The sequence below is a fragment of the Staurois parvus genome, unplaced genomic scaffold (genome assembly GCF_062004578.1).
Source record: "Staurois parvus isolate SC_StPar_1 unplaced genomic scaffold, SC_StPar_1.0 ptg000390l, whole genome shotgun sequence".
NCBI lineage: Eukaryota > Metazoa > Chordata > Amphibia > Anura > Ranidae > Staurois > Staurois parvus.
This window is the reverse complement of record NW_028318186.1, coordinates 5,354,334-5,381,840: the sequence shown is the minus strand read 5'-3', so window position 1 is coordinate 5,381,840 and position 27,507 is coordinate 5,354,334. Positions and strand designations below refer to the sequence as shown.

Below are 27,507 nucleotides of genomic sequence, written 5' to 3'. Positions count from 1 at the left end.
CCCCAGCTGCGGTAACGACTGCCGCCAATGGCGTACAGCTGGTGGGAACTAGATGGGAACACATGTAGCGTAGTCAGACAGGCTGGGTCAATAACAACGGAGCAGACAGTACTAGACAGTAGGCAAAGAATACTCAGGTCACGGGCCGGGTTCAGCAACGGGAGGTCAGGTAAAGGGTTAAAGCAGCGAATAGTCTTGTCCAAGCCGAGTCGGTTACCAGGAGAGCAAACGAGAACAGAACAAGAGCTTGCGACAAGGAAACATACAATTCAGAGAGCACTTGCAGACAGCAGGTTTAAATGTGCTCAACCACACCCTTCTGAGGAGGAGCTGCAGAAGCCTGAAGGAATAAAGGTTTCCACCATTCTTTGCAGAAACCCAAGATGGATGCCAGCACATGGAGATGCACAAGCTCTGAAGAAAGGTAGGACCTTGACAGGTAGTGCATATCTGGGATCCTTTTATCCTAAAGGGGGCTTCCAGATTCTGATAGCTTCTCTCCCCCTGAACCCCAGCAATCTCTGGGCCAAGGTTGTGGGAAAACGGTCCTTGTCCTCAATGTAGCTTAGTATGGTTCAAGGGGGCAGTACAGCTGACCTCCCTTCCTTTCCAGAACTATCAGGCTGTAAGCCTAAAATAAACATCTGGCATGGATTTTAGGGTCCAGGGGCATCGATGATCTTATAATAAAAGGCTATAATCTTAATCCCCCCAATAATCCTTTTATATAGCACACTCTTATTAAAGAGAACCCATGGAAGTTGTCCCCAAAAAAGGTTTACCTGGTGTCCAAAGAAGGTTTACACAATTGCCCGTAGGCTCCCTGCATCACATCCTTTCCCCATTACTGATTTAACATGTTTTTTGTTTTGCATTTGTGTCTCTGTGTGGAAGTGGCCATGTTAGTAGAGGCAAGGCTTTGCTTCTTCATGTCAGAACTGCCCCCTAATGACTAATAATCTGATGAATATAGGGAGAGTATTCAAGAAGCAGTGGGAAAGTTGCAGGAAGAACAGATCCATAGGCTGAAAAAATCTGAAGTAGGAAACTCCTTGAATCACAGGTCCACAGGTACAGCTTTCTTTTTAGCAAAAAAACAGTGAGCAGTGCATCACCAAATCAGACTACATATCTTTGGAGACTAGCAGTCCCTTAAATGATTTCTCACCAGGGGCAGACTGACCATTTGGAAACTAGGGCACTGCCCAAGGGCCCGGGGTCAGTAGGGGGCCCCATAAGATGCCCCTGGTACCTTTTTCATAGGTTTTTTTGAGTTTGGGCAAGGACACAGGGGCCCCATGATCCCCTATTGCCCGAGGGCCCCATGAGTTGTCAGTCCGACCCTGTTTCTCACACTACAGATATAGAGCTATTGAAGCTGTAGACAGCAGGGCATCTAGACACAGAAGTACACTGCTATTTTTCAGGAGTAATCCAAGAAATAAGGAAAACCTTTTGGGTTACATCTTAGGTACAAATAACACTTCTAGATACTCCCTATTAAAAAAGCAAATGTTCACAGTTTCTCATTTTCCATGACAGTACAATCATTTGAAATACTGTATGCAGAAAGCCTTTGAAATGTTTAGTGTCACTGGGTTACACAATTTGCATTAAATCAATTTGTCATAAGCTGGCTTCACATTATTTTATGTATTGAGGCGATCAGCTGCTTAAGGAAAAAAAGGACTGCAAAAAGTTGGGTTTACCATAAACAGATAGATGTTAAGAGGAATTAGGCCTACTCTTAGTGGATTGAGTTGCCACCAGGGGCGGACTGACCATTTGGAAACTTGGGCACTGCCCGAGGGCCCGGGGTCAGTAGGGGTCCCCATGAGATGCCCCTGGTACCTTTTTCATAGGCTTTTTTGAGTTTGGGCAAGGACACGGGCCCCTTGATCCCCTATTGCCCGGGGGCCCTATGAGTTGTCAGTCCACCCCTGGTTGCCACCACACTTTATTTATGGCTTCAGAACTATCCTGTGAGCTCTAAAGTGAGTGGAAATCTGTCATACACTAGAATTAAAAAAATACATATATTTTGATTTCTTTAATTATTTGTGTTGACTTTTTCTTACCAGTTGTTCAATACACAATATATCATATTTTTATCTACAGTCAAGTAATTTTATAACAGTAAAATGATTATAAAAGTGTTACTATTATCCATCAAAACATAAAGTAAAAAAAAAATACCAATATTAAAAGGTAATAAGCGTAATGAACATGATGAAGAAACTACAGGCGTTTACTGTAGTTACTTAAAAAAACATAAACAGGACCAGCTTATACCTTCAACCTCCAATGGAATAGCAGCTAATATTCTTCCTAGAACTGCAGCTGGACTAATGTCTTTGAATTTATTTCATTCCTTCCTCGCAACGCCAATGCAGTCTACACATATCAAAGACCTAAGAAAATTTCTGATTCTGGGACTACAGTGCTTTATATCAGCTTCTCATTGAGATAGTATATGAGAATGTCAGTTAGTTTTTCTTTCCAATATTTCTTTATGAAGTTTAAAAAAAGGTTCATACAAGTATATGCCAGATTATACAAAAGGTAGTGTATATTGGTTACATCGTAAGCATCAAAAGAACACAAATGAACACAATGGATCAGAAAAACTTTTTTAACTGGGTCAGTTGCCTTGGAAAAAAAGATAGTGATATGAGCAAGATATTGCCTCTTTTTGTAAACATTTTTGCCTATAAAGTAGGGAATAAGTAAGAACTCAGTTTTTGGCTTGGTTCACACCAGTGTGGGCTGTGATGCTCGTGTTTGCTCTGGCATTTGAATGGGCTGCTGTGTAGTGCGTCCCGCACAAAAAAGGTGCATGCACCTTTTTAAAAATGTGGCTGCACGGAAATCACATGGTTTTTTTGACCATGCAATTTCCCTGCTGTTCCTGCACCCACGTTCGTGCTGCAGGCTGAGATGCATGGAGGTGCCAGTCATTCATGAGAGCAGCATGATTCAGTTGCGGGAACGGATGTGATTCCTGCACCCACAACTGACCCGCATAGTGAGAACCAGGCCTTCATGTTCTGTCAGTGAGATTTTTTATAAAGAAGAGTCAGATGTGTGAAAATTAAAGGTCAGCAGCTATAAAAACTGTAGCTGCTGACTTTTAATAAACAGAAACTAACTTACCCAAGGGACCAGCTTTGCCCACACCCGAGTGAGTTTCTTCACCGGACGTTGGTCCCCGGCACTGGCGTGTTAACAGTGGGCAGTCGGCTGTGACTCTTTGCGGCTTCACAGCTGGCTGCCCACTCTGTATGTGCAAGCCACACGGCTCTTTATGAATGGTCCCACAGCCTTATGGGACTTGTGATATGTTCCAGAAGATTGCGGGTGGGGAGAGGTGGGAGGGAGTACCTGTCTAAACAAAATCATAATTCAAACATGGCGGGGGGGAGCAAGAAGAGCAGAACTTCCCTTTTTGGGTGAAGATCTGCTTTGTCTTCCTGTCTCGGAGACACAACAGAAAGGAAAAAAAATCTCTCTCCTGCTTTATTCTCTGATATTCATGATACTATTCAGATTGTGTACTCTTTTATGTTCTGCATGATAGTAGTGAAGAATTTGAAAATGTTAGAGGGCTTTGGAGTAAAGTAATTGATTCTGAACTGAGAAATACCAATTTATGTGATGTTAAAAAACATTTTTTTTAAAGTGGTAGTAAACTCTTTTTTTTAACTTTTACCTACAGGAAAGCTTATAATAAAACTTACCTGAAGGTAAAATGAATATCTCCTAAGCGTGCACCATTATATGTAGGCCGGCGCATGCACTTTGAAGGAACGACATACCCGTGCCGTGCCTTCAGAGTACTGTGCCATGGCCTGGGACTCCCGCATGCATGCAGGGGAGAGACGTCACCATGGCTTGGCTAGTCAGACAACTGGAACTCGTAAACCTGGAAGGAAGACTGGGTGAAGATGGAAGCCTCTGCAGCAGTGACAGCGTGCTGCTTTAAGGTAAGTCCTTCATAATGTACATACAATCCTCCTAGATTGTAAACTCGAAAGAGCAGGGCCCTTGAACCCCTCGTGTAGTGTATTGTTACTGTCTTGTCTCATGTTCTGTCCCCCTTGCTACTGTACAGCGCTGAGCATACCCTTTGGCGCTATATAAATACTGTATAATAATAATAATAATAATAATAATAATGTGCTGCTATGCAATGCATACTAGCACATTATGACATTACCTTACAATGGATTTTTTTTTTTCACCTGTGGTTTACTACCACTTTAAAATAGCAAACATGTCATACTTACCTGCTCTGTGCAGTGGTTTTGCACAGAGTAACCCCGATACTCCTCTTCTCGGGTCTCTGTCAGCACTCCTGGCCACTTCCTCCTGCCAAGTGCCCAAGCAGGTTTCTCTCCAGACCCTGCTCTGAGGGCCCATTTACACACACAAGGCCATGGCTAAGTCCCGTCTTCTCTCTCTTCTCATTGGTTCACTGGTTGTAATTTACAGCAGAGGGAGCCAATGGCTGCTATCTCAGCCAATGAGGGAGAGTCCCTGGAGAGCTGAGACTTTTGTGGATATTGCTGGATTGCGATGGGGCTAAGGTAAGTATTAGTGGGGCTGGGGGCCTGCTGCACAAAGGTTTTTTTACTTTCATACATAGAATGCATGAAGATAAAAACATGCCAGCCTTTACAATCACTTCAAGGTAGTTTGGACATTTTATATGGATGCCTCCTGGGATTCTCTCTTAGAGGTTGCATCCATCATATCAAAGTGTCAGTAGGGTCAGGCACATGTACAACAGTCTGATGAATTTATATATTTCAGGGGGCTGAAAACCAATGGAAGCCTCCCATTGTTATACACTGTGGGAGGGTAAAAGGAAATGTTATTTAAATTGCTCAGCCTGTCTATTCTGCATCTTCAGGGTTAAAGAGTGCCTCCGACCTACACTTGCCAGCATTATGACATCTACTTGTATCTATAAAGCTGAAATACACTTACTAATGGCCCAGTAAGAAAGCACAATTCCATATCCCATTTCCCGGTCCATTCCAGGCTCTACAATGCTGTGCCACCATTTTTTTTATGTTATCAGTGACTAGCTTTTTCCTGTTTTTTGGAGCCAATGAGCCCTTTCTCTCTCATCTTCTATGTGACCTTTCAGGTAATCAAAAATGTTTCAAATGTTAGGCATCAACTAATACTTTGCAGGCACAATGGCCACCTGGTTTCCAAGATATGTCTAGCTATGCAATGGTTGAACAACAGTCACCAGCAAATCCACTAATTATTGCAACATCTTTTCCAAAAATCAGTGCTGATAATATCCACAGAAACAATGTCTTGTTTTTGGATACTTCACACTATTTGTTATGAAGATATTGCTGTCATTTATGTTGTGTGCATGAAGAAGCATGCTATCAAATTATCCTAGAGGAATATTTCAGTTTCAGGGTATAGCACAGATTTCCTGAGGCAAAGGAGCATTTGTAGAACCCAATGCAGGAGTGAGGTCCACAACAGTCCCGGGTGGAGCCTGGAAGGTGAAGTTTTGCAGCAGTGTGGTAAAGAAGAGAAACAACTCCATTTTGGCCAAACTTTCCCCAGCACAACTTCTTTTACCTAAGAAGAAAAAACATAGCATTGGCTTTAGAATCTCAATGTATACTTCATGCTGGACATGCTACGTATAAATTCATAATATAAGCAGCTGACGTTACTTAAACATCTTGACCTTTAATGTAAAATTTGAACTTGGACTATGCCATTGTGCCTCTAGAGCCTTCCTACTGGTCCTTTCTTCTGATGGCCAGCCTCTCTAACCAATAATGAGGCTCAGAAAATGGTGTGGAACCAATCTCAAGTACTACAGTGCAGTTTTTTTAAGGCTATCTCTGTTTATGTCATTTTTTTCACCATCATAGCTCCCAACTGTCCCTGATTTTGAGGGACTGTCCCTGATTTGGAACAAACCTTTTATCCAATTTTTTAATTACTGCATTTGTAAATTTCAAAAGCCAGTATAAAGGAATAGTAGTGGTAAAGAAAGTAATACTGGGTTTAACTAATCATTTTTTTTGCCGAATTCTCATTTAAGGGTGCATGCCTACATACTTTTGCTAATAAGTGTCTCTTGTTCCCATCTCAAAATGTTGGGAGGTATGCCATATGCTCAGTTTCTTTTGTCCAGTTTTGTAAAAGGTTTACTTTTAGATATGCTGTAGACATTCAGAGACCAGTGGTACTCTGGGTAAAATGAGAAAATCAAACGAGACATTGGATAGGCAACTCCAGTATCTGTATTATTATAGGCAAGGTGTAATTACACCGCACGTCTTAAAGGATGGCTAAGTAAGCAACATGATCAGATGCAATGGATTTAATGACCAAGCACAATAAAATGGGTCCTCAATAAGGTACTTGTGCTGGTTTAAGGACTGCCCGGTATACTTGCTTTATTGACTCACTACATAGGGAAGCCGGAATATGAGAACTCTAGAGACTGCATATTTTAAAAACAGCTTGTAATAGCAAATCCTATATTTTTCCCTTACGGCTTCAGCTACAGTTCTGCCTTTAAAGCTTTGTTACCTGTGGAACAGTTGAGAAGTTACCTGCTGAGAAGGGTATGAATGCATCGTTCCTTTTGAACTTCCCATCGGCATCAAGAAAATGTTCTGGATAAAACTCATCAGGCTTTGCAAAGTAAGCTTTGTCTCTCAATATAGAGGACAGCAATGGAATAATAGTGGTTCCCTAGAGGAAAGCAATTGCAAACTAGAATTTAATTTATTTATATATATATATATATATATATATATATATATATATATATATATATATTTGTACAGTATACAGCATTCTACCATTATGTAAAGTACAGGCATTTGTTTGATCGATCAGATGTGACTGTCAAAATTTCATCATGGCCTATTAACTTCGAATCAAGACTGACCAAGAGCTCACTAAGTTGTTCAAATAGAGGATCTTTGATTGGAGATTTGTTTTCAATTCAATCACATTGAATGATTAATTCAATGTACATGTGTGTGTGGTGACCAATGAATAGGTGAGGTAGTTAGTAGGCTGTCTTGGTGTCAAACGTTGACGGCTTTTATGCTTCAGTAATGGCAATCTGTCCTTGTCTGTCACTGTTTATAGCTATATTTGGAGACTGTCAATAGTTTCTGTATTCATCTACTGTAAACATATTTGAAACTGAAACTACCCCAGAATTCTAAATAATTTTTTTTATAGTAAACCTCTTGGCTTAAAAAGATTTATGTTTGCCTTTAATATGTGTCTTAAAAGATGTTAGCTCTTCAAAGCACACCTTCTTCTACAGAGCTTAGATTAAAGCTTCAAAATATTTGTGTAATATCCATCTGCAAGTATAAAGAAAGCAGCTCAGGCTTCATTACTCACCTTCAGTCTGGAGCTGTCCCAGAGTTTTCTACACAAAATGTCTTCAGTTTCCTGTGTTAAGCGGTGCCCAGCTTCACGTAACGTGAAAGTTTGAGGAGATCCTGTTTGTGAAGGACATCATGGCTCTAACCCTTGAGGCGGTGTCACCATGGCACTTTGTATTCAAAGGGCAGTGGGATCACTGGGGGTGGAAGAGCTAAGCCCAGAGTTGGGCTTTAAACACTGATAGCACAGACTACAGGTACCACAGACTTTCAGGCAACAGGGTACAACAGCTTGTCACTTTGTCAGATCAGGCAATGGTCTCACTAAGCCTCCTGTCCATCCAAGAAACAGAAAGTCCTAGACATGCACTTCAAAGCTGTCCTCCTCCAATGTTGCAACACATTACAAAGATGCACTGCCTGAGGGCAGTTTCCCTCTTTGTGGGCCAAACTTTGTTATCCTTACTTAGATTCTTCTCTGAGAGCCCTCAGACATCCGATATTACTTTTAAATTTACTGGTTCAACCAGCTGTCCTATCACAATACAGTATATTACACAATCTATATTAATAACTCACCTTTGGAATTGAATAGCCTCTGAATGTGATATCACAAGTCGTTTCACGTGGAAGGTTAGTTGGAGCAATATCACCAAAGCGCTGCACTTCACACACAACAGCGTCAGTGTAGGGCATGTGCTTTCTGTGCTCTAGCTTTGGTTGTGATGTGCCTATAACTTTTTCAATTTCTTTCTGTACTTTTTCTGTTAGATATTTAAAAATAAATTAGTATTGGTTTTTATACTGGCCATGTCTTATGTAGCAGTTTATAACAAAAATACATACTTAAGTAACAATTTTAACATCATGGCATACATAATACCTAACAAACAAAACAAAAAGAGAGGGGCCTTAAAAAAGCAGTGTGGCTTCCACATTTGCAAATTTATGTAATAAAAACCTCAGTCTTCAGGTGCCATTGAGTTGAGTATTATCAAGCGTATAGCCTTTTATACAAAGCTGGTTCTTCTGAATGTGCTTAAAAACTTGGCCTGTCTTTCAATGTCTGAGGACATGTGATACAAAATTCCAGAGAATTAGGACAGCACGAGAGAAACATTGAAAGTAACAATTATATAGTGAATGGGAGTTAGCATTGTTCAAACTGTTCTTGTCTGTTTTGTCAGCAGTTTGGCTGAAGATGCCACAAATTGGCTAAAACCTGAAATTGAATCTGAACACAATTAAAATAATCCTTTACTCCTGTAAGCTTGTTGGGTTGGTGGCTGTCTTCAGGCTTTCTGCTGGGCTGGCTCTTGCCCTGCTGCACAGGTGGTTCTCTCTCAGGGGACTCCTGAGGTTGAGCGATCTTCTATTCCAGCAACTCTGCCTGGAGGTTGGCTCCTTTCCTGGGCCCCCTGCCAGGCTCCTGCATCTCAGCCTTTCACTTCATCTTGCACCCAATCTCTCCTACTGCTGAGCATGCTCAGTCACACTTAAAGGCTGATCTGACCCCATGCCAAGCCTCCTGTTTGAGGATTGGCCAAAGTCCTCTAAATGTGCAGGACAGCCCCTCCTCACCCCTGCCCACTGCTTCTAGAATCTTCTCCAAGTTTCTAGAACAGGGGAAGGTATCAAGGACCTGACCTGCAGAGCCCTCAGCCCTGGCTTAATTTTACCCACTGTCTCAAGCCTGGGGCTGCTACTCAGCCTTTCCATCCAAAAAACATTAACTAGTTCCCCTGGGTATCTAGATGGGTGCTACATATTTAAATGTTGCATGCATTTCCAATACATTATTTTCCTTGGTACTGCACATATTTTGAAATTAAAAGTCCAAAGTGGTTCTATTAGATTTAAATCTGGATGGAAAAGTTCGCTTTTTGTTTTTCCCAGTGCTGCCTGGGATATCTCATAACTGCAATACCTACAAAACAAAGTGAAGCTAAAGCTGAATAAAAGCCTCTCAAAAGCTGCAGGTGCTGCAAGTGAGGGTTGTCATAGACTTTTATGGAAGCTTCTGAGATGCTTTGGAGCACCATGAAAGCGACATGGGGTATAATTTGTGAAGCAAAGCAAAAACAACGTGTAAACAGGACTATAAACTAACCATTTTATTTATTGACAGGGTCTTTGATTATCATTCAGAGCACTTTAAAATAGCTTGTCCTAAGCCATATTTGAAGCATGTGTAAACAAGCCCTAAAAGTGGTGCAGCATGCACCAAATTCATGCACCTGTCTAGAACATGTACTTGAACTTGGCTTATCTATCTGCCCTAGTCTTTTTGAATTTCAGGGAGTATCTTTCCAAGTTCCACTATCCTAAAATGAGGAATAATCCATTCTTTTCAGAATTTGTGTTGGGAAGAGTAGATGTAGATACCATTGTTCTAAAAAGGTTCTACTGTTCTTCATATTGGTTCAGTGGGGAGGTTTGGGTTTGATTCATTTAGCTCATCTCACCAAGCCTGTGTGGTTATTCTTTCTAAAATATATAACAATTACATGTTCAGTTGGTGAAAAAAACTGCCATGTGGTTTGTACATCTGCACAATGCTTGTGACTTTTATATACAGTAGTTCAGTGAGACCTTATGTGCTTTGAATGCTATGAATTTAAAATAGCCACGAACAGATCAAGGAATTAGCAGAGCCATTAGTATATGCATTTTCTTACTTTGGATTTCTGGGTATTTAATCATGATCAGGAGGCTCCATCTCAGAGTGGTGGATGTAGTTTCCATTCCAGCACCAAACAGTTGGGCCACCAGGGCAGTTAAATTGTCATCATGATAATACAGTGTAGTTTCTGGTTTTCCCTGAAAAATGAAAAATAAATATCTTTGAGCATTTATTGAATTGTTGCTTTTCATAAGTCAAATTTGCATTATACCCAACTCCAAGCTCTGGAATCTACCCCCCCCCCCAAAAAAAAAAAAAGACTCTCCACGCTGTATTTTATGCTATTTGTTATTATACTTATCTATTCCAGAAGTCTTCAATCCAGACATGTAAAGTTGCAGGTCCTCTTTCTGACATGAGCACTGATCTCGCACCATTACATAGTAATGGAACATGTGTCAAAAAGAGTTTACTACATGATCTAGATTGAAGGTTTTTTTACACCTGCCAGAGGGCATTAAAAATGAGTCTGAAAAGAGAAGTTTTGCCTGGATGGTGCAGAGTGGATCTAGAATATGTCATTGCCCAAAGCATGCATGTCCCCCCTTGCAATTCCTTTCACATCAACTATTGTCATCCTCACCTCTTGCTGTTTTGCCAAGTAAGCATCAATAAGATTTCTGTGATAATTTACATCCAGGTCTTTCCTCTGCTTGGTAAATGTTTGTCTCATAAAATCGTGCATTTGTTGAGCATTTGCAGCAATTTTGTTGTGGGCTCCTGGTAGAGGATCTATCAATGTAGGGAACATGTCATACAGCTGAAAAAGAGAGAGGGAATGCATACTGCTTTAAACGTTTAAATATTTTCTTTTTATTTGAACATACACAGATTATTTATATATATATATATATATATATATATATATATATATATATATATATAATAAAATCAAGCACCTAGGCATGCAGACTGCTTCTATAAACATTTGGGAAATAATTGGTCGTTCTCAGGAGCTCAGTGAATTCAAGCGTGGTACCGTGATAGGTTGCCATCTGTGCAATAAATCCATCCGTGAAATTTTCTTGCTACTAAATATTCCACAGTCAACTGTTAGTGGTATTATAACAAAGTGGAAGCAACTGGGAACAACAGCAACTCAGCCACAAAGTGGTAGGGCACATAAAATGACAGAGTGGGGTCAGCGCATGCTGAAGCGCACAGTGTGCAGAAATCGCCAACTGTCTGCAAAGTCAATAGCTAAAGACCTTCAAACTTCGCGGGGCCTTCAGATTAGCACAACAACAGTGTGTAGAGAGCTTCATAGAATGGGTTTCCATGGCCGAGCAGCTGCATCCAAGCCTTACATTACCAAGTGCAGTGCAAAGCATTGGATGCCGTAATGTAAAGCACACCGCCACTGGACTCTAGAGCAGTGGAGACGTGTTCTCTGGAGTGACGAATCATGCTTCTCTGTCTAGAAATCTGATGGATGTGTCTGGGTTTGGCAGTTGCCAATAGAATGCTACTTACCTGACTGCATTGTGCCAAGTATAAAGTTTGGCGGAGGGGGGATTATGGTGTGGGGTTATTTTTCAGGGGTTGTGCTTAGCCCCTTAGTTCCAGTGAAGGGAACTCTTAAGGCGTCAGCATACCAAGATATTTTGGACAATTTCATGCTCCCAACTTTGTGGGAACAGTTTGGGGAATGGCCCCTTCCTGTTCCAACATAACTATACACCAGTGCACAAAGCAAAGTCCATAAAGACATGGATGAGTGAGTTTGGGGTGGAGGAACTTGATTGGCCTGGACATAGTTCTGACCTCTACCCGATAGAACACTTTTGGGATGAATTAGAGTGGAGACTATGATCCAGGCCTTCTCATCCGACATCAGTGCCTGACCTCACAAATGCACTTCTGGGAGAATGGTCAAATATCCTCATAGACACACTCCTAAACCATGTGGACAGCCTTCCCAGAGGAGTTGAAGCTGTTATAACTGCAAAAGGTGGACCAACTCAATATTGAACACTACGGACTAAGCCTAGAATGCCATTAAAGTTCATGTGTGTGTAAAGGCAGGCATCCCAATACTTTTGACAGTATAATGTATATAGGTATACAGGAATTAGACAAAAAAATGGAAACACTATACGATTTGCAGGTGTGAAAGTGACAACATGTTTTTTATTGAAAGCAGAATTGATGTAACATTCTTTTGCTCCCGCTGTATGATGAGACACCTAACTAACATGTGGGAAGCCTCACTTTTGTCATTCACTGTGTGCACTGCTAGTAATACAGAGTCATGTCAGAGCTTACAGAGCTTCAAAGAGGGCATGCTGTCGGTGCCTGCTTAGCTGGTGCCTCTGTGACTGACGTTGCCAATGTATTTGCCGTGTTGTGAGGTACAGTATCAAAGGTTATGAATATATAGGCAAGTCAAACATTGCCTGCTAAGCATAAGCGTGGTAGACATGGCCAACTGACCAAAAGAGATAAAAGGACATTGTGCAGGAATAAAACAACTGCTGCAAAAGTCACTGCAGAGCTCAATCTCAGTCTTTCAAAGCGCATGTCCACAAAAACTGTGAAGAAGGAACTCCATAAGCAAAATATTCACGGGCAAGCTGCAATTGCCAAACCACTAGTGACCGATATTAATGCTTAGAAGAGGAAAGAGTGACACAACACCCATAAATCCTGGACTATCAATCAATGGAAGACTGTAATATGTTCAGATAAAACAAGCTTCACACTGTCCCCAACCACTTGATGTGTTTATGTGTGGCAAACACCATGCCAAGCTTATGACCAAGACAGTCTTGTGCCAACGGTAAAGCAGGGTGGTGGCGCAATCATGATTTGGGCAGCCATTTCTTGGTATTTTGCAGGCCCCATCATCACTTTGAAAGGTAGAGTCACTGCCAGCAACTATGTACTAATTGTGGCCAACCATGTGCACCCTATGGTGTAAACATTGACAGCACCATTTACCAAGATGGTAATGTTCCAATTCACACAACTGGGGTTGTCAAATCGTGGTTTGATGAGCATGCAGATGAAGTCCCGCATCTTTCTAGGTCACTGCAGTTGCCAAACCTCAATTTAATAGTGCCACTATGATCAATTTTGGAGAACAGGGTTCAAGCTTATTTTCTGCCTCCGGCATCTCTGAGATAACTGAACTGATTTTTGCATGAAGAGTGCTATCAGATTCCATTATCCACCATCCAAAACTTATATTAGTCAGTTCCCAGGAGAATTCAGGTCGTCTTGGATGCCAAAGGTGGTTCAACACCCTATTAGTAGGTAACAGTGTTGTCTCCATAATTTTTTCCAACCCCATATATATATACACACACACACACAGTATATACAGCATATATATATATATATATATATACATATACACTGTATATATATATATATATATATATATATATATATATATATATAATTTTTTTTAAGGCAATATCACCTGTGAGTATTTCATATGTACCACTTGAAGGCTAAGATAACTTCTGTACTTTGAAACAGGCAAAAAAAAAAGGGAGATCAGATTACACACACTGCTAAATGGCTGCAATGCTACTTCCTCTTCCCCTCTGTCTCGGTTTATGCTTCAAGCATGCAGACAGTGCTAGAAATGGTTATCAGAAACTTGAGTAAGCTTTGCAAACTGAGTTTCATGGATGTGCACAATATCTAATGTTTATGGCAAAAAAGTAAACCTCAGTGAATAATGATGTTTTTGAGGCATAGAGTTACAACTCCCAATATCTATATTGCAATATTCTAATTCAGGACACTAAGCTATCCTCCTTTACTAAAATGTATTTTGTTCTTCTATGCAACTGGTGTAGGTAACCTGAAAACAAATATATGAATAGGAAAATAGCTTACCCTGGCCATAGGTGTCCCCAAGAGTCTTATATTTTCATTTACAAGGTTCATGAGGCGTAACAAGGTTGGATCATCATATTCAAACCTGTGATTTAGCAGCAAGGAAACTATTATATTGGCTACAGCAGCATTAAGGGTGATCCGATTGTCAAAGGGCTTCCCTTAAAATAAAAAGAGAAAAGCAAAAAAAACAACATTTATAAATTGATGCATATAAAATGCAGCATAAGGCAATGATACTGAGCTGGAAGTTACCCTCGGATGTAAGGTATACCCATGGGGTTTAATTTCTAAAATTCTTGAGAGCAAAATCTGGTACAGTTCTTCATAGAAACCAATCAGCCTCCAGGTTTTATTGTCAAAGGTTAATTAACCAGATCTTATCACACACCGGAGGATTCACACTGGAGAGAAGCCATATTAGTGTTCTGAATGTGGCAACGTTTTTACACGGAAGTCAGATCTTATCACACACCAGAGGGTTCACACTGGAGAGAAGCCATATCAGTGTTCTGAATGTGGGAATGTTTTTACACAGAAGTCAGATCTAATCACACACCAGAAGAGTCACACTGGAGAGAAGTCATTTTAATGCTTTCAATGTGACAAAACCTTTACAGTTATTACCGGTCTAATCTATCATTAGAGTATTCACAAATCTCAGCATAGATTAAATTCTGGAAGAAAAGAGATATTAAAGAAATGTCAGGTGTCACAAGCTAGTTTCACATCCCCAATGTCATCCCACAAGCTGGAGAAGAAGGGAAAAGATAAAATGCTACTTAAAAAGAAACAAACTAAAATCTGTGAGCAAACTGGAATGTAATGATCAGATGAACTGAGTTTAGTGCTTATGTCCATCAAGCACACAACTAGAAGGGATTTGAATATTTTATATTTTACCTTTTGACAATTTTTTTTAAGATAAGCATCAATAACTGAACAGTGTTCCTCATGATTCTCATCTTTATCTTTTTATGGAGCTTTGACTGAACATGCAATGCATTCTCATGATTAACCAACTGAGTTGTGTTTCCAAGCATTTTCTTCATTTCTGGATCCTGAGGTAATATATGACCAACACTGCCTCAGTACCAGAGACTAGGATGGGGTCAATTGTCATCTTACCAAGCCTCTGAAGCCTCAGTGGGGGAGTCCATTCTAGGTTCTTTTGACTATTGATACATCATCAGCCAGGCTTGAGGTATCCAGCTAAGCCCACCTTGTCCAATCCACCCATTACATGTTCCATCTCCTCTCCCATTATCAATGCCTTCTTTCCACATTTCATCCCCTCTCATAGGCGACAACTTTTCAGGCAGGTCTGCGGCTGTGACACCAGCTAGAAAGAAGTTATTCAGTGAGAAAACAACATCCCAAGCTGATGCAGGCCTTCCAATACTGAGTTACTGCTTTTTTAGGGGATACTGTATATTCAGCAGTAAAACTTAAGCCCAACTGGCCACTTGTGTTCCATGTGGTTCTGCCAAATGGGATTCCATCAGATGAAGATCAGAAATCCTTGTTACATTTTTTTCTCTTTCCAGCTATTACTCATCTCCATAGACTAATCACACAATACAACTGCCAGAGATCTGAACTTACAAAGTGCTGAGTGTGCAGTCATATTCTGCCCCAAATTACATCAACGATCTTGTCTCTAAATATCACCCAAACTGTACTCTCCGCTCCTCGCAAGACCTCCTGCTCTCTAGCTCGCTTGTCTCCTTCTCCCATGCTCATCTCCAGGACTTTTCCAGAGCTTCCCCCATCCTCTGGAACTCTCTACACCAATTTATCAGACTATCGCCTACTCTGCTCACTTTTAGGAGATCTCTGAAAACCTATCTCTTCAAGGAAGCCTATCCTGCCCTCAGCTAATAATGGAATCTTCTACTCTTCCAACCAGTCCATCCCCTACAGTTACTACCTTTTGTACCACTAGCCCCTCCCTCCTAGATTGTAAGCTCCAAGGAGCAGGGCCCTCCTTTCCCTCTTGTATTGAACTGTATTGTTCCTGTATTGTCTCCCGTTATATTGTAAAGCGCTGAGCAAACTGTTGGCGCTATATATATCCTGTATAATAATAATAATAATAATAACCAAGCTAAAATTAGAAACTGGTTGACTACCATGCACAGCTACACCAGATTCTGCACTCTCCAGTTTTAGTAAATCAACCCCACTGCTGAAGGTTTGCAGATTTGCTGAATATTTATATAAGTAAGAACTGCTCTGCCAGTATAAGGTGCCATTTGTTACTATTAATCTCATGAGTCCTCAACATTTTTCTCTCATCATCACAAGTCCCAGATATATTATTTCATTTTGACATTGTCTCTGTTCTGCACATTATATGTGTTTTGTGTTTGTATTCTACTCTGACATTGTATACATTGTTTTTTCTACTCTAACATTTTACACTGATAGGGCTTTACATTGGTAGAAAATGTTAATGCATTTTATTTTGTATTTCCTTTTTTTTAATTGGAAATTAAAAACGTTTGAAAATAATGCATTTTGCCTATGTAAATTTTCCATAATTTGTGCTACTGAGTCCAGGTGCCATTTTTAAAACAATATTGGGATAAACAACCACAGTCCTGTGCTGTTTTAAAGCTGCACCAGGAACTTAAGTAGTTAACAATTTTTATTTTAGTCTGCAGTCAGCCAAAATTGTTTGTGCCTGCTCTTAAAGGTTGTTTACAGAACACAATAGCTTAAGGTGAAATTTTGTTTCAGTGAGTCAGTGTGCATGAAAGGACATGGAAATCCCATGTCCTGTGTTGAATGTTCATTTATGAAACACAGATTGTATAACTATAATACAATGATAAAAAAGGTTTAAAACCATAACACAAAGAATAGAACTCAAATGTAACTGATACAAAACCTTTATAGCTCACATTTATAAATGCTAGTAAAGTATGTTCAATTTTAGAAACACCAATTTAGAATGTTGTGTTTTATGTAAGTGTCTTCTTAGTTATCTGGCTTACGTTGTGTTGTATATTACTTCAGTGTTCAGTGTAAGCAATATTTTGATTCAGAAACATGGAGGTGTGAGGAGGAGTAGTTGTGACAGTACAACATTATGGCTGCTCCAAAGTTACACAGCCATCTGCTATGGTGCCTAACAGGAAAAACAAAATGGATTTTATGGGGGACCTCCACACACAAAAAAAAGAAAAGAAACAGTGTGAGCCCCTCAAGTTCTATACTAGACCCTTAGACTGGTATCTGGAAGGAGACCCCTTATTTTTCTAATCCTCCAGATTCCGATAAGCCCTCCCCACACTTCCAGACCCCCATGGCCACTGGTTTAGGGTTATGGGAAAGGGATTTTTGTCCTAATCAATATAGGGACAAGGTATATTTACCAGGGGGGATTTGAGAGCATGTGACCTGCTATGGTTCAAGAGGGATGTTGCACACTCAACCCCCCTCACCCCCTTTCCTGGCCTGTTAGTCTGCATGCTGAATGAGAATTTAGCATAGATTGTGGGGTACCCCTACATATGTTTCTAGTTTTTTTCATGGGGTTCCCCTTTAAAATCCATACCAGACCTGAAGCATCTGGTACGGAATTCAGCAGGGACCCAACGCTCTTTATTTGTTTTGCTTTGGGGTTTTTTAGGTGGGGTGCCCTTTGACATTCATACCAAACCTTCACCAAGGTCTTGAATACAATTCTAGGTGGAACCCCACACTGCGTTTTTTTTTACATGGATTCCCACATTAACATCTATTCCAGACACTCATCTAGGAAGAGAGAGAGAGAGAGAGAATACACTAAACTTAGCGGGACATGAGAATAATATCTTACCTCCATAGGATCTAAAGGTTTGCACTAAGCATTCCGCTTCCTCATTGATCTTGTCTTCTATACCTTTCTTCCCCATTCCATAATCCCGTAGAGTTGATAGAGTGAATCTTCTCATGGCCTTCCAACTTTCACCATTGGAAAAGACGATGCCTGATAGAGTTAACACAATAATCTTTGTACATATTTTTTAATAAAGTGCTGTGTTATCATACATTTCCTCACACCAAAACGTGTGAAACCAATATGGTAAAAACAAAATGGGCTACTTTTATAAAAAAAAAATATTCAATTTTTGCTCATAGTGTGCCAGAAATTCTTTGCTGACCCTTCACCCAATATATCAAGTCAAATTAGTGGAATTCGCTCAAGATTCATTCAGTGAAAAATAACATTCTCTGACATTTGTCCAGAACTGTTCTTAAACAGGAAAATATATTTATTGTAACGTTTACACTTTGTCTGAAAAGAACAAATATTACTTTCCCTGCTCATTCACTTTCCATTCTCTCAACAAATATTAATTCAAGATTTGTCTGGTTTCAGCTTCAGAATCATTTTTTGAAACACAGTTTAAGCAACATGGAAAGCTTTTGGCAGCAAATCTGCCTGTAGACTTAATCTTGTTTTTTTACTGGTACTGTATATATGAGATTTGCCAGCGATCAATGGCAGCTGCTTTTTTCAGGCGTACATTCATTATATTGTAAATATGTATGTGATTATGAAATGCAGGATCAGTCCCATAAAATCTTACTATGATAAATTACTATGATAGTGTATCTATGGTTAAAATGTAAAATCAAATATTAATTTGCACATTTTATTTCAATTATTTCTAGGCCTACTCCTATTAATCTGAACGATCTTGAAGTTTCCCTCCCCACACATTTACTTCCTTGAATTCTGTGACACGTAGTCACTATGCCCTGTGAGTAGCACTGCTGTGTCACACATTTCACAGAGCCTAATAGATAAATAAATATATAACCTCCTCCACCCCAAATTCCTCAAAAAGTCATACCTTCTCCCTAGAAAGTGCAATAATCATATATTATAACCTTTTTGTGATAAAATAAAGTAATACTCTAATTAAACCTTACAGTGTCATATGTAATCAAAAAAACCATAAATTGTCTAAAAAAAAAAAAAAAAAAGTCCAATGAAAAATCCAGTGTCCAAACAAAAAAAGTCTCAGATTTCCAAACTTTATCATCCAATAGGAAGGAATCCTATTTCATCCCGTGATACCTCAAAGAAAAAGATATATAGATACTCTAGTGCATTACCTTTATACAAAAATATATTCACTCTGTGCAAAAACACAACCTAAGAAAATGTGCAAAACAAATGCAGTAAGCCATGTGTGAACAACCAACAAAATGGCCGCGGCGACACTTCCGGTCTGCGTACGTGCATCTCGTGTGCGTTAGGGGTGTGACGTCGAGACGCACGTACGCAGACCGGAAGTGTCGCCGCGGCCATTTTGTTGGTTGTTCACACATGGCTTACTGCATTTGTTTGATAGAACTCACATAGGAGCCATGTTTGGAGCTGGAAATGTGGAATTTTAAATGTAAGTGGCTATTAAAATCTTTTCCTATACTTTGGATATGAGTCTTGAGACCCTTCTTGTCTTTTGAGGACCTTGGAAAATATCTTTGGAGAGGAAATAGAAGATCTCTGATTGAATGCTGATTATATATATACAGAGGGTAATAGTATGTAATACTATTGGTGTTGGTGGATGCACAGTGTTGCAGTGTTCACGGAGTGGTCACAGTTTAATTTATATGTGCACTATATATATTAATTAATTCAACAAAAAGTTTTGCACATTTTCTTAGGTTGTGTTTTTGCACAGAGTGAATATATTTTTATATAAAGGTAATGCACTAGAGTATCTATATATCTTTTTCTTTGAGGTATCACGGGATGAAATAGGATTCCTTCCTATTGGATGATAAAGTTTGGAAATCTGAGACTTTTTTTGTTTGGACACTGGATTTTTCATTGGACTTTTTTTTTTTTTTTGGACAATTTATGGTTTTTTTGATTACATATGACACTGTAAGGTTTAATTAGAGTATTACTTTATTTTATCACAAAAAGGTTATAATATATGATTTCACAGAGCCTGCCTTCTGAACTACAGAGGGGCTGAGAGTAGGGGTTTCAAGAGGTGGAGTCAGTACAGGAATCACAGCTTGCAAATAGCAAGGTACCATGGGACAGGGCTTTTTTCAGCTGTAACGTGATAGAACTCGGTTCCACCACCTCTGCCTCAAGCCCTCTTCTACTTGATCACCACTATTACTTGTAAACACAGCTTCCAACAGCTACCACAGGTCTGATTTCCTGAGTGGCTCCCACTGAGTGGGATGGGGACAAGGGAGATGCAAATGCCAACACCCCCACTGGATGATCTCCTACAAGTGATAGAGGCCACCTACAGTGTGTGATGAGCTACTAGAGCCTGGGTGCTTCATGTTAATAGAGCAACAAAAGTAAGACATGTGAAATATGGTGGAGCTTTTAAGGAGGTGAGGGAGAAGATTGGGGCAGTGGGGGTGGGGGGTTTGCATGCAGAGGTCAGAACTGAAGAGGGGTGAAAGTGAAATGTGGATGGGGGGAACAAAGGTAAGCAGCTGCGGTAAAAGGCTGAACTCTGTACTCTGTGTATAGCACATCCCTGAACTCTGCACTCTGTATGCAGTGCACACCTGAACTCTGCAATATGTGCATAGCGCACCCTCCAACTCTGCACGTAGTGAACCCCTGAACTGTGCACTCTGTGTGTAACTCCCCTCCCCAAACTCTGCACTCTGTACTTAATGCACTCATGGTAATTATTGTTCCTTTAAAAACCTCCTAATGTCAGTGAATTGTGACCACACCCACTATTTGATGTGGTTTAAAGGGTGTGTGTAGGGGGAGAGGGGGTTTTGGGGGGCTTTGGTTGAGTTCCTGTACCTATTTTCTGAGAACAAAAGGCCCTACCATGGGATATATAGTCCTTTGAGAAGAAGTTGCAAAGCATACAGGGAATCCAGGATGTTGTGGAAAAAAATGACCAGCAGATAGGCAGCACTCACAACATGAAAGGGAATTTTAAAGCAAGCGTATTATGTATAAATTAAACCAGTAAATGTGACATCATCCCTTTCACCACCATAGTTATAGGCATTGTAGAGAAATTCATCTTCAAAAATGCACATAAATCCTTGCTATTTTTAGTTGCATTCTGTTACAAACTAATCTTGACAGCCTGCCAATTCTCTAATGTAAATACACAGCAGGTGTTTATGAGCTGTTATAAACCAAAAACGTATTACCTTGTGATAGCTATACAGCTTCTAGTGATATTAAAGTTTCTATTTTTTTTAATAGCAAACATGTAATACTTACCTGCTCTGTAATGGTTTTTTACAGAGCATCCCCAATCCTCATCTTCTCAGGTCCCACGCCAGCACTCCTGGCTCCTCCCCCTTGATCAGTGCTCCTAATAGCAATCCGCTTGCTATGGGGGCACTGGTGATTGCTTGCTTCCAAGCCCCAATCTATGCATCTATGAGACACATAGAGCCACATCATGGCCCCACCCCAGCTCTCTCCTCATTGGCTCACTGGATGGCCAATAGCTCTCACTGCTGTGTCTCAGCTAATGAGCATAGAGAGACCTAGGACAGCCAAGGCTCCCATGCTCAATGCTTGATCAAGAGGGGGCTCATCTACGTATTTGGGGGGCTGAGGGATGAGCTTTGTATAGAAGGTTTTTTATCTTATATGTAGTGCTACCTTCATAAGGGCCGCTGTAAAACTTGGGCCCCGAAAGGTTGCCCTGACCTTGTAAGCTGCCTGACACCTCTGACAACTTGGGTTCAGACCTAATGCACACAGTAAACAATTGCACGGGCACTTGAATGCAGTAATGCAATAGAGTATTTACTGAGAATTATTCAATCAGCAAACAGTAACATTTATGAGAATAACTCTTTAGGCAATAACAACCTTGTAGGAACCCAAACAGGTAAACTTGGCAGAGATGAACAGGATAAATCAAACAGGGTTTCAAATATGCTCAGTAGGGAGTTTTTGACTTCAGGTAGAAAGAGAGAAGAGGAAGACTTTATGGTGTCAGCCTGCTCCCTCAGAATCCCGATGCAACAAGTCCTGATAACAGCACACTCTGTATATTGAATGTATGAGATACGCTTTGAACAGTTCTAAACAAAGTCCCCTTTTAACATACGTAAAGAGATAAGAGAGTCCTGGGACTGAGGAGTATCAAGGAGAGTCCTAGTGGAAGGGATGTCCTGGGTCTTCAGCTAGCTTACTAAGGGCCCGATGGATTTCTGTGCAATGGTGACCAGCAATAATGGATATTTTATGTAGATGATACAGGTAAAGATCACAAACTTGTACGCAGGAGTAAGGTATAAAAAGGTGTCTGCATGCAGTGTCCCTTAATGAAGATTGTTGGCTTCTGCTCGCTCACCAATCCTGATGATACACAGCTCAAGGGATCTGGGTGTCCTGGAGGGCTCCTGCAAAAGCTACAACCAGCGTGGGATGCTTGGCCTACCGACTTGTGACACTGGAATTCTTCTGTAACTGACGATGGTCACGTCTCAACTCTGTTGCTTCTGCCGAAAGGAAACTGTAGACCACGGGTGTCAAACTGGTGGCCCTCCAGCTGTTGCCAAACTACAAGTCCCATGAGGCATTGCAAGATTGACAGTTACAAGCATGACTCCCAAAGGCAGAGGCCTTATGGGACTTGTAGTTTCTTAACAGCTGGAGTGCCACCAGTTTGACACACCTGCTGTAGACAGATGCCCTGGTGGACAGTCTATAGCTCCGAATTTCACTGATCTGTAATCTATGCAATGCAATATGGTCCTACTGACACTTTTTACATTGCTTGAGAACAAGATCCTCTAAGATGAAATTCCCTTTTAAAGAAACTGAGAAATATTTACCATGATCCTTTTCAGTCTTATAAAACAACGGCATTTTTGGTCTATCAGCAAATTCATCTGCATGGTTGATTAGAGCTTCTTTGACAGCATCATATCCACACAGGACAACCATCTTAGACATTCCTAAACGGATGGTGTATACCGGACCATACTGCTTGGACAACTGCAAGGACATCACAGAATAAGAAATGAAAGTGGTAATAAACCCAAAAGCAAACATTTATTATGATGAAGCTTATCAATTCTTAGATGTGATGGCTGCATTAATTTGCATTTTTAGGCTTCCTTTCCATTATTTTAATCTGGTGGACCAACCAATGCGTCTGTTGTTTTTCAGCAGAACAAGCTCTCCTGCAAATCTAGCAGTTAGAATGTTGAGACAAACCATTTACCACTGACAGGGGTGCTTCCAATGATCAGCTTTTATTAATTCATGTAAAACCTTTATCCCAAAAGAAAAAAAAAACAATGTTTGCTGTAACTGCTTATTTAACTGCAGCGTGATCTGGAGTGTGGCTTCAGTTTGTTAGTGTATCCAAATCTGCTAGTCCATCTAACACTCCCTTTCCCCCGCACTGACAATGCTGCTGTCCAAATGTGTCTCCTTTGATCCTTCTTCCAGATTGGGAGCACACTGTACCCTTTATGAATAAAGTACTTTTATTGGGAGAACGAGTTGCTAGCTCTTCATCTTATACTCCTAAGCAATAAAAATCTACCAGAGGTTCTAATTATTCCCAACTGTATCCTAAACAATCAAAAAAAAATATGTTATCTAAAGTCTTTGCTTTAAAGCCAGCTCCAGAAAAAGTAAACGTCCTCTCTTGCAGTAGGGCTGCGCCTATACTGCAAGGGTTAAATTCTTGTTTAGTCAAGTGGATGGTAAAAGCACTTTTACTTACCTGATCCTCCATTCACCTGGCAAATTGTGCTCCCCTATGCTCTAGCAGTGAATTGTCTCTTGGCATCCTCACATTCAATGCAGGGCTATGGTCCCTGCATTGGTCTTGAAGATCTCAGGGGCATTCAATTGCGAGTGCAGGTGAGAAGAGGCTGAAGGAACAGGTGAAATAGCACAGAGGAACCTTAAGGAATGAAGGATCAGTAAAAGTAAAAGGTAAAACTGCTTTATCCAGTCCCGCTAGACAAAAACCTGCAGGGAAGCAGTACTAGACCCCTCAAAAAGTGTAATAAAAATTTTAAATGCTACGATTGCATTAATTTTCTTTTTTTTTAGGATTTTATTTCACCTGGTGATCTGGTCAGTGACACTAGTTAGTAACTTCTTGTCTTTGTTCCCTTTCACATGAGTAGACTCAGCAGATCTGTCTGCTCAGTGGAGAATCTGTCCACTGATCGCTGATCCCTGCTGAGCAGATGGCTTTCACAGGTAATGCTGATCTCATTTTTTTTATATCTCCCCCGACCAATTGGGTCCGCCTCTCGGGGTCCCATAAGCAGGGCTGGTGTTTCCACTAGGTGGCCGCCTAGAGCGCCCTGTCACCTAGGGGCACCTGGACACAGTACAGGCTAGCACTCTCTATGTGTAGGACACCGCCATGTCATGAATGATCCATCAGCTGAGGGGAGGGGTGACAGAGGGGATGAAGGGTGACTGGGGCCAGTGTAACAGTTGAGCTCCTTCCGTGTTTCTCTCAGACTCAGCCCCTTATTGCAAGCTGGCTGGTGGCTGCTGATCACTGTTGAGTTCCAGCTCTTCTCTCTGTCAGATCTGTCACTGTGTGGGATCAGCGTTTTATCACCCCCCATTGCCTGGGGAATCCCAGTGTGGGATCTGTCAGAGTCTGCAACCATCATCCTCCACACACTGCAACTGTTACCCTGCCACTGAAAGACACAGATACAGTCCGTCCGTGATTGATTTTGTCTTTATTATTGATGTTGGTGGCTTCTTATGGCACTTGTTTTTGCAAATTAAAAGAAATTCAGCAGTTTAATGTTTTGCTGATTTAATATTTTCTACTGTTTTTTTAAAAATTGTGTTTATTTTTATTTTTTTTTTTGGGGGGGGGGGGCACAAGTAGCTGGAGTTGCCTAAGGTGCAAAATAGTCTAGCACTGGCCCTGCGCATAAGTAGAGAGAACACAGACCTGTCATCTGCCTGCTCAGCAGGGATCAGCGGACAAATCCCCCCTGAGCAGGTTGAGTCCACCCATGTGAAAGGGCTTAAGTCAAGGCGTGTTTTAATCATATAAATATGATATATAATATATAAAGACCTTAAAGAGAAATAACATATTACCTCCATAAAGGATTTATGAGGTTTCTTTAGGTCAATTAGGTGCATACTTCCAATAAGGGGTAAAGGCCAGGGTCCTGGAGGGAGGTTTTTTTTTCCTTGCTTCTGGTTGTTGTACACTTTGGCCAAGAAAAGGATGACAACAACGGAGACAAGAATCGTAACAGGGTCCATGGAAAACATGTCTTCAACAATATCTGGAACAGAAATCCAAACAAATACATTACAAAAAGTGTTGCTAGGAAGGTGCTTTATTCTCATTATTGCTAATATTTGCTGGATTAAACACTTGAAAGAAATAGAGTCCACTTATGATCAAGCCAAGCCCCTCTTATAAATGTCATAGGCTAAAGCAGAAACCTGAAAACCTTTTAATTTCTTCTTCTCATTTCATAACACAACCTAACCCATGCAGGTCAAAGTAACAGGTAAAACAAAATATGGCACCTGCCCCAGTCTATAACTGGCTTATGAAGCAAGGACTATGTGAACCGGGACACGCATGTCAATAAAAAAAAAAAGAAAAAAAAAAGAAGGGGCTTCAAAATCAACTTGCCAGCCAGCTTGCCAACAACCAAATTAACCTGTCTAACAGTATGCGTTAAAAACAGGGGTTTAGTTAGCACACATTTGCAAATACATATGTAAGCCACAGAGCCACAAAGTAACAGGTATGCTTTAAAGCAGTGGTCTCCAAACTATGGCTCGGGGGCTGAATGTTTTCCCTGATCCGGCCCTTGGGACACTTTTTCCCCCACTGATACAAGACACTATTCCTCCCACTGATACCAACAAGGGGGCATTAGTCCTGCTACTGAAATCAACAACAGTCACTATTCCTCCCATGCACACCAACGATGGGGCACTGTTACTCCCATTCACACCAACAATTGGGCATTATTCCTTCCACTGAAACAAACCATGGGGCATTATTGCTCTCACTGAAACAAACCATGGGGCACTATTCTTCCCACTGATGCCAACAACGGGGCACTTTTCTATCCACAGACACCAACGATGAGGCTCTATTTCTCCAACTTACACCAAGAATAGGGCGCTATTCCTCCCCTAATGCCAAAGATGCATTGTTTGCTCCCAATGAAGCAAGGCAATTTCTATTCCCAATGGCCACAGTCTGGCCCCCCTAAAGTCTGAAAGCCAGTAAACTAGCCCTTTGTTTAGAAAGTTTGAAGACCCCTGCTTTAAAGGATAAGTTCATCTTTGGGAACATGTTACATGTTCCACCCGTTTTTAGTATGGGGATAGTATGGGGAGTAGTCTCCCTGTATGATCTGTCAAATATGAAAACAGCACAGCCATGCTGGGCTTTGACCACACAACTGCATCAGACATTCATGGACTTCCGTGAATGAATGAACTGCAAGTCCCGACAGCCTTAGCAGATGTTGGCTTGTAGTTTTCAATTAACTACCACGGCACTGTGAAGCGCCATGGTAGTTCATTGAGGCTTTCTGTCAGAATATCTGCTTGCTCGTATATCCCGTACGGCAAGCAGATATTTTCACAAATCTGCAGGAGACCTGCATGGCATCAGCGATCTACTGATCTCTGGCGCAATGCTTTCCAGTCTCCTGGAGAGAAAAATAATAAATGCACATTTTTTTACCAGCAAAAAAAATGTGCATTTATTATTTCTGTCTAAATGGTGAACTTATCCTTTAAATACGTTTGGGGCCCCATATGCAGATGCAGGTAGAATTCAGTGCTGCAGCCAGTGCTTCTTTTGTGACATACAGTAACAAATACAGACTCAGAGTAAACTGGATCTCTACAGATTGCAGTTTCCTGTGGCTACTATCTAAGTTGGAAATTCCAATAATTTTGGAGAGATTTCCTCTCATTTCTTGTTTCATCCACAGCTAAAAGAAATCTCTCCAGCTAGACACAGGCAGGAAGAAATAGGCTGAAATAATAAAGTTTTGCTGTGCATACAATTCACCTGTTTCTTTTTAGTTCTGTGCTAACAGGTTGACTTTTAGGCCCCTTTAATATTTTAAAACCTCCAAGTATTTAACCACTTTTGGATGTCCCATGCAGACGTAGCAACGTACTGGTAGGTTGCTGCCTGCTTCCTGGTTTGGAGCACGAAAAAATAAAAAAACCATTACAAAAAATAAAAAACTCAGTGGTGATCAAATACAAACAAAACAAAGTTCTATTTGTGTGGAAAAAATGATACAAATTTCGTTTGGGAAATTGGGTGCACTGTAGGGCGGCTGTGTAAATCTCTGGACTGGATAGACAGAAATACAAATCCCCTGGCAAATACATAGATGTATTTAGCTGTTTGCCTGGAGTTCAGATTTAAATAATCAAACCCACCCCTAAGAAAAACAAAAAAAATCTGAGAGTCAAGAAAAGGTTTTAAAAAATCAGCAGCCACTTACTGTGTCAGTTTTGTGGTCTTCTTTTTTCCTTGGTGTTAGAACGAGCTATTCTTTTTATACAAGCCTGCTTGAATGTTTAAAATGCAATGTGTGCAAACTGGTTGG

The 27,507-nt window shown here is 40.6% G+C and overlaps 1 protein-coding gene across 1 annotated transcript; it reads right to left on the bottom strand.

Annotated features, from left to right (window-relative positions):
• Positions 1-1,572: 1,572 nt before the first annotated feature.
• Positions 1,573-25,185, bottom strand: LOC149455639 (cytochrome P450 2C29-like). The gene is made up of 9 exons (XM_089686029.1): positions 24,998-25,185; positions 22,735-22,897; positions 17,756-17,905; positions 13,930-14,090; positions 10,664-10,840; positions 10,076-10,217; positions 7,977-8,161; positions 6,603-6,744; positions 1,573-5,610 (listed from the first exon to the last, which is right to left on the bottom strand). Exons 1-9 carry the CDS (start codon positions 25,175-25,177, stop codon positions 5,438-5,440), a joined length of 1,473 nt encoding a protein of 490 aa, XP_089542155.1. The 5' UTR covers positions 25,178-25,185; the 3' UTR covers positions 1,573-5,437.
• Positions 25,186-27,507: the final 2,322 nt, after the last annotated feature.